The 8,529-nt window shown below is 37.3% G+C and overlaps 1 protein-coding gene across 1 annotated transcript; it reads right to left on the reverse strand.

Annotated features, from left to right (window-relative positions):
* Positions 1–2,763: 2,763 nt before the first annotated feature.
* Positions 2,764–4,295, reverse strand: LOC139551325 (C-C motif chemokine 20-like). The gene is made up of 4 exons (XM_071362827.1): positions 4,083–4,295; positions 3,827–3,941; positions 3,564–3,641; positions 2,764–3,323 (listed from the first exon to the last, which is right to left on the reverse strand). Exons 1-4 carry the CDS (start codon positions 4,168–4,170, stop codon positions 3,287–3,289), a joined length of 318 nt encoding a protein of 105 aa, XP_071218928.1. The 5' UTR covers positions 4,171–4,295; the 3' UTR covers positions 2,764–3,286.
* Positions 4,296–8,529: the final 4,234 nt, after the last annotated feature.

An 8,529-nucleotide genomic window follows, 5' to 3' on the forward strand; every position in this document is an offset into this window, starting at 1 on the left:
TTACGTTATAGCGCTCTTTGGCTGGAATCGATGCTCTGGTAACGTTGGAACATGTAGTATGCTAACTTATCGATTTATTGTGTTTTCGCTGAAAAACGCTTAGAAAATCTGAAATATGGTCTGAAATCACAAGAACTGGGTCTTTCCATTGCTATGCTTTGTCTATTTTTATGAAATGTTTTATGATGAGTAAATTGGTCATACACGTTGCTCTATCTAGTAATTCTAGTGGATTTGTGATGGTCGGTGCAATTGTAAACTGTGATTTCTACCTGAAATATGCACTTTTTTCTAACAAAAACTATCCTATACCATGAATATGTTATCAGACTGTCATCTGATGGTTTTTTTTATAGGTTATTGGCTATCAATATCTTAGTTGAGCCGAATTGGTGATAGCACCTGAAGGAGTAAGAAACTGATGGAGTTAGAATAGTGGTGTATTTTGCTAACGTGTTTAGCTAATAGATTTACATATTTTGTCTTCCCTGTAAAACATTTTAAAAATCTGAAATGGTGGCTTTATTCACAAGATCTGTATCTTTCATCTGGTGTCTTGGACTTGTGATTTAATGATATTTAGATGCTACTATCTACTTCTGAAGCTATGCTATCTATGCTAATCAGTGTGTGGGGGGTGGGGGGTGCTCCCGGATCCGGGTTTCTGAGGCAGTAAAAGTTAAGTTGGTTGTTGATCATTGCTAGACATCCATTTTGAAGTCTTGCCATAGATTTTCAATCCGATTTAAGTCCAAACTGTAACTAGGCCACTCAGGAACATTCACTATAACTCCTACATAAAGTAGGTTTTTTCAACCGAGTTTTATCAGTTTATTCAACGTTTATTGGGACTTTTGTAATTTTCCGTTCTTTGCGCCAAGAGTTGATGGGCATGTTCGCGCCACATGGCTAGCTAAGGTTGCTAATTCGACAGAAGAAATGGACATTCTAAAACCAAACAACGATTTATTCTGGACCAAGGACTCCTTGTACAAGATTCTGATGGAAGCTCAACAAAAGTAAGAAAACATTTATGATGTTATTTCATATTTCAGTGTAAAATGTTGAGTCCTATTCTCCGCCGTTTTGGTGAGCGCTGTCTCGCAATAACGCAAGCTGTATGTTATGGTAAAGTTATTTTTTTTAAATCTAACACAGCGGTTGCATTAAGAACCAGTGTATCTTTAATTTTCCATACAACAAGTTTTTTTATGTAAAGTTTATGATGAGTTCTTTGGTCAGATTAGGTGAGTGTCCAAAATATCTCCGGACATTCTGGGACAATGTTGCTACATATTCACAATGTATAACCACGGTTTTCAGCTCTAAATATGCACATTTTCGAACAAAACATAAGTGTATTGTATAACCTGATGTTATAAGACTGTCATTTGATGAAGTTGTTCAAGGTTAGTGATTAATTTTATATCTTTTGCTGGTTTTTGCGAAAGCTACCTCTGCGGTGAATAAATGCGTTTGTGTGTTTGGCTATTGTGGTAAGCTAATATAATTCTATATTGTGTTTTCGCTGTAAAACACTTAAAAAATCGGAAATATTGGCTGGATTCACAACATGTTTATCTTTCATTTGCTGTACACCATGTATTTTTCATAAATGTTTTATGATGAGTATTTAGGTATTTCACATTGCTCTCTGTAATTATTCTGGCTGCTTTGGTGATATTTTTGATGGTAGCTGCAATGTAAAACTATGATTTATACCTCAAATATGCACATTTTCGAACAAAACATACATTTATTGTATAACATGTTATAAGACTGTCATCTGATGAAGTTGTTTCTTGGTTAGTGACTAATTTTATCTCTATTTTATCGGTTTTGTGATAGCTACCTATGCGGTAGAAACATGGTGAAAATATGCGGTTGTGTGTTTGGCTATTGTGGTTAGCTAATAGAAATACATATTGTGTTTTCGCTGTAAAACATTTAAAAAATCGGAAATGATGGCTGGATTCACAAGCTGTTTATCTTTCATTTGCTGTATTGGACTTGTGATTTCATGAAAATTATATGATATGATATCCCTGTCCCGTTAGGCTAGGCTATGCTAGTCAGCTTTTTTGATGAGCAGGATCCCGGATCCGGGAGAGAGAAGTGGTAGAGGTTTTAAACACCACAGACACATCCAAAGTGAATGTACTGTATGTCATCTCTTGATAAGAAACACTGTGAGAGTGATTCACCCTCTGCTGACCTCTCATGGTGTAGTGTCCTCTACAGTTACTACATCCACCCACTGGTGACCTCTCATGGTGTAGTGTCCTCTACAGTTATTACATCCATCCACTGGTGACTTCTCATGGTGTAGTGTCCTCCACAGTTACTACATCCATCCACTGGTGACCTCTCACGGTGTAGTCCTCTACAGTTACTACATCCCCACCCACTGGTGACCTCTCATGGTGTAGTGTCCTCTACAGTTACTACATCCATCCACTGGTGATCTCTCACGGTGTAGTGTCCTCTACAGTTACTACATCAATCCACTGGTGACCTCTCATGGTGTAGTGTCCTCTACAGTTACTACATCCATCCACTGGTGACCTCTCATGGTGTAGTGTCCTCTACAGTTACTACATCCACCCACTGGTGACCTCTCATGGTGCAGTCTCCTCCACAGTTACTATTCAATATCTTGTCTCTGTCTGCTTCATCTGTTAGTGTCTGTCATTGTACTGTCCAAGGTTCATCTTCCATTCACCACTCATACCACACAAGATGAACACACAAAACAAGTGAGAATTCTTTAGAAAATATATTTATTATTGACATAAAATGTAAAGTAACAGTTAAAAGCAACAGATGTGATCAATGATATGATCATATACAATACTTTTATGAATAAAAGTGCTACAGCGTGTGCAATTTCTGATGCCCATAAAACGAGATCAAACCATTAAACTCTGCAATCACAAAGCCTATTTCATATACAAACAGGTTATAGTAAAATATAATACATTTACTATAGATATAAATTGTAACAGTGACAAAGAGTAACAAATGTTTTCATGAAAAAAAGTTTAAACATGTAGTTTCCTGATCGTCTTACAATGAGATCGTAACCTTATTGCTCATAAAAAAGTGTTATATTATAACTACATTTTTTATTTACAAAATCTATTTATATAAATTCAGCCCAGAAAATATAGGTAGATGGATAGCAGATGAAACAGGATGGGAGATTTACACTGGTTATTAACATGTTCAGTTCCTGACTGTTAAATACACATGTTCTGCTCCTCTGTATCCAGAACCCATCATCGGATTAGGACTGTGATTTCCTGATGTGAACCGCCTTGTCCCTGAAATACATTAGAAACATTCATATTATTTTCAGTTGTTAAGGCCACTCTTATATTTCAATATCTCTAATTTAGAGTTGTATCTGTTGTCAAATCTGAAACATGTTCAGTCTGTCTACATTCAGGAGTACCAACTCTGTTTGTACCATTCATAATAAACAACTATATTCTAAATCCCTTTAAATATTCAAGTGTAAATTGTATAACAGTTGTAATGTTATTTATGAGAGTCATTCTTACCCCAGTCGGTTGACATGTTGGATCACCCAGCTCTGGGAAGGGTCTGCACACAAATCTTTCCCCTTTTTAGTGTGAAATCTGGAAGAGACACATACAAAACCGTAAGTCCATATTCAACACTCTGTTTTTACAGCATTGTTAACTCATATTTCTATTCAACTATAATTACAGTATAATGTATTTTTCTTGCTGAATCATTTAAAGTTCTCTAAAGAATCCTGAACCTCAATTCAAAACTAAATAATCACATCAAAGATACTCACATGATGGCAGGGATTCTGCAGTTTTCAGTATCAATCTGTAGGGTATAGCCTACGATAACTCTAAAAGGTATTTCCCCACCAGTATAGCTTTGACAGCAGCCTCTTCTACGACGTCCTGTAAAAAATGAACAAATCAACAATTAAAGAGGAATCTTGATGAAGACTAAATATAACTCTAATTGTCCAACAGTTTATTTCAGTGTTCCAGTAATAACACAGACGGACTAAGACACAACTTTCACAGCAGAATATTGACCTTGTTTAGCTGCAGAAGCCTCAGTAGTGAACAGCCCCACAGCCAGGAGCACGAGCAGCACAATAACAGGGGCTCTGATCTGGGCCATCTCTTCTTCTGTGGTGCTGTGGTTTGTGATGTGATGAGCTGCTGTCTTGTCTTCAGAAAGAGAGATTCAGTGGCTGTGTGAGGTCCTACTCCTCACCAGAGCTATATATATACTCCTGGTGCAGGTGGAAACTTATTCTCTGAGAGGTGAAATGGGCTTTCCTATCCACGCCTTAAAACCAAAGTTCCTCGGCAGAATTTCCCCATCACTTTCCCCAACGAGCAAAAAAAAAGGAACAAGATTCTTCAACAGAACAAGAAGGAGAATGTTTTGAGCCCAATCTTTACTTGCCTATTCATGATCGACAATCATAGTATTAAGTACTAGTATTAAGTACTACATATTTCAATGAAGAATTTGTGTTGATACTCTATCCTATGATCCTATATAGACATATACATATCTGGCAGCCTGGAGAGTGTAAGATTATTGCCTTTCTATTATGAGGTTGCATTGCCAACCACGGTCTCAAATGAACTTATTTTTCTGTGATTATGTGTGTGTGTGTGTGTGTGTAGCCATGTACCCACGTCAGTGAAACCACTGCAGATCTTATCAACATTGAACATACTGTATTTACAGTTATCAGATATATCAGTTCATTTAGGAGGAATCACAATGCATTGTGAACTACAGTGGGTAAGGTTGTGCAGTCAAACCAAGGGATTGCCTCTTTTTGTGGCCTATGAAGCAGTTGACACATTTAAGATGGTGATATTGATGAGAAAATATGTGATTGGACTGTTAGATAGCAAACAAACCACAATAGCACCACAGAACCAGTAAATCACTTTGATTTCAAGACAGGCTGAGTGTTGCACTGAGGATGATCAATAACTTTTCTTACAAGACGTATGACAGCTATGATGACATAATGACCCCAGGGCTCTGAGTTGTAATTCCTAATTCTACAGCTCTGACTGATGGTCAACATTCTATACTAGAGGAACAGTCCTCTAACCTGTTGAGCAGGGGAATATACATGGGATTGATGTGTGTATTATTTATTTACATTTGCTAGGTATTACTGCACTGTTAGAGCTAGAAACACAAGCATAACATCTGCAAATCTGGGTGCTCGACCAATAAACGTTGATTTGATTTGCACTGAAATACAACAGAGGAATGTAATATCTTATCTGATAAATACAATAGTCCCTTCTATGTGTGAGTGTGTGTGACTGCAACCTGGTCTCAGAGCATTTCATATTATTATGTAAATCTGAGACACTATTTCGTATGATATGTTCCAAATTTGCAAAACATATGATATGTTACAATTTCTAGCTAGGTGAATAGGTACTAAGGTTAGGGGTTAGAATTAAGGTTAGACTGAAGTTTAGGAGTTAGGATAAAGGGTTAAGGTTAGCGGATGGGTTAGCTAACATGCTAAATACAGTGCCTTGCAAAAGTATTCACCCCCTTGGCGTTTTTCCTATTTTGTTGCATTACAACCTGTAATTTAAATTGATTTTTATTTGGATTTCATGTAATGGACATACACAAAATAGTCCAAAAAAGTCCAATGAAAAAAATAACTCATTTCTAAACATTTTTAAAATGAAAAACGGAAAGTGGTGTATATGTATTCACCCCCTTTGCTATGAAACCCCTAAATATATCTGGTGCAACCAATTACCTTCAGAAGTCACATAATTAGTTACATAAAGTCCACCTGTGTGCAATCTAAGTGTCACATGATCTGTCACATGATCTGAGTGTATATACACCTGTTCTGAAAGACCCCAGAGTCTGCAACACCACCAAACAAGGGGTATTATGAAGACTTGCAGCTGTAATTTCTGCAATAGGTGGCTCTACAAAGTATTGCCTTATGGGGGGGGTGAATAGTTATGCACGCTCAAGTTTTCAGTTTTTTTTTGTCTTATTTCTTGTTTGTTTCACAATAATAATAAAAAATGCATTTTCAAAGTGGTAGGCATGTTGTGTAAATCAAATGACACCCCCCCCAAAAAAATCAATTTAATTCCAGGATGTAAGGCAACATAATAGGAAAAATGCCAAGGGGGTGAATACTTTCGCAAGCCACTGTAGTTCCAAAGCACCTAAAAAGTAGTAAGCAGTTGAACATTAGCTTATTTGCTAAAATTGTCCGTGATGCAATTAAGACTTGAAACCTTTGTGTTGCTAGACGTTGGCGTTACATGTCTACCTGTCCACCCTGACCAACCACCCTCCTTTCATTTTTACATTAGGTAACCATCTGTCTTATGTAACTATACCAAACATAACATATCATACTAAATAGAGTCTCGGATTTACGTACAGAATAATATGAAATGCTCTGAGACCAGGTTGGTAACTTAGACATGGTTCACTGAAGTGCATGGATGTGGGCTGTTACGTGTAGGTTGTCTTGATAATATGGTTCTTTTCTAGGTCAGAGGAACTCAGAATGTGCTGATGACCTCAAATCAAAGGGGGGAAAGTGTTTCTGTAACAACTAAATAGGTCATGATGAAGGGATTTTAACAGGTCCTCTTCAGTTGTTGCATCATAACTGTCCCTGTGACAACCACAACCTTTTCCCCCTTGAGTTTGTCGCACGATGCGCTCATTTTTGATATTTTATGATATTTTCATGTATATCAAGATGGGGACGTTAAACAATGACATAGAACTACTGTCGGTCTACCATTTCAAAACATGGTCTTAGCTTCAACATGTTGGGCAGTGTATGGTTCTTCCACTTTGGAGAACGTTAAGATTGTTGGCTTTTGTTGTTTTCTGCTATAGAAATACCCGTTGTTAATAAAACTACAAAAAGCCATTTCTACTATTACTAATTACAGGTAACCTTTCGATCATGTACAACAGAGATCACAATACTGATTGAAAGACTAACTGAAATGAAGGATCATTTCCATTCACAGAGCCATTGAAGACCACATCAATGAACTGAAGTGATGAGAAAACCCTTCATTCTCACACCCACTGCTACTTGTTTAATATTTACTATATCAAAGGATTCTTGCAGTCAAATGTTCTCTTTTTGTAATATCAATAGCTGATATTACAGTTGCGATACATTTAATAGTATCTCCTACAGTACATACTAATCACAACTGTCAAGATTTATTGTGTTTGAATTGAACACTCAAACTTATTTTTAAGGCTACTGTACATAACATCACATTATGTCACACGATACCAACATTATGTAATGATCTACACTCTCAGAAAAAAGGCTTCCAAAAGGCTGCTTTGGCTGTCCCCATACAGTAGGAACACCCTTTTTGGTTCCAGGTAGAACCTTCTGGGTTCCATGTAGAACCTTCTGTGGAAAGGGTTCTACATGGAACCCAAAACGTTTCTACCTGGAACAAAAAAGGTTCTAGATGGCAACTTTTTTTCTGAGCGTGTAGTACAACAATAACATCTTCCTTAATTTGTTGCTGACACGCACCAACATATAGTTGCTGTAAATTCTTGACGAGGCCAGAGAGTGGAAGGGGGTTTTGTACCAAGTTACAAACAATGGGGCCCTGTTTGTCACACTTCCCTCCCTGACCCAAATAAAAATCCACCTTGTTCCTCAACCGCTGGGTCTGCGGTCCAGAAAAGGGCATCATATTTCCAACTGAGAAAGTATTTAAACTAGAATCCCAGATCATTGGATCAGATGATCTTGGAATCTCATTCTGAGGAGAAAGTTCCAGGTATCTGTTGAACTTCACTGCCTGCCTAGACCTCTGAACCTGACAAGATGGCAAAGCTTGCTGTGACTCTCTCTACTCTGCTGCTGCTGTTGTTGGCACTGATGACTCTGGGTGAAACTAGTAAATAGGACAGGAACTGCCATCTAATGTGCTGTTCACTACCATCAATATGGACTTAGTCATATTTAAGTTTTCCACCTAGTTTCACTTTTTGTCTTATCTTAACGTATGTCTTAATATCTGTGATGTTTGTGTTGTGCAGGTCCTCTGAAAATAGGTATGCACAAGAATGCACAGAACACAACATGTTGCACAGAATACCAAAAGACCCCATCCCCAAGATGAGGCTGGGAGAATATGTAATCCAACATTTCTGAGGGAGATGTACCATCAAGGCTGTAAGTATTCAGCTCTATCAAGTCTTTAAACAGTAGAAACAGGCTTTTTGTATACTTATTTCTCCCATTGACTATGGTATAGAGCATTACAAATTAAATACAACTAGGAAGAGCAGATGGTTTATTCAGTTCATTCCTGTTTTCTAATATGTTTTAGAAGAGATTATTTTCGGAATGTTCAAGTAAAACTTTTATTGTAGTGGGCTAAATTTAGGATCAAACACTGTTTCTTGGTGGTCTTTAACAAATCTACTTTGAATCAAAAGTATACACCAACATGG

The sequence above is a fragment of the Salvelinus alpinus genome, chromosome 23, assembly GCF_045679555.1.
Source record: "Salvelinus alpinus chromosome 23, SLU_Salpinus.1, whole genome shotgun sequence".
In the NCBI taxonomy this organism is placed as follows: domain Eukaryota; kingdom Metazoa; phylum Chordata; class Actinopteri; order Salmoniformes; family Salmonidae; genus Salvelinus; species Salvelinus alpinus.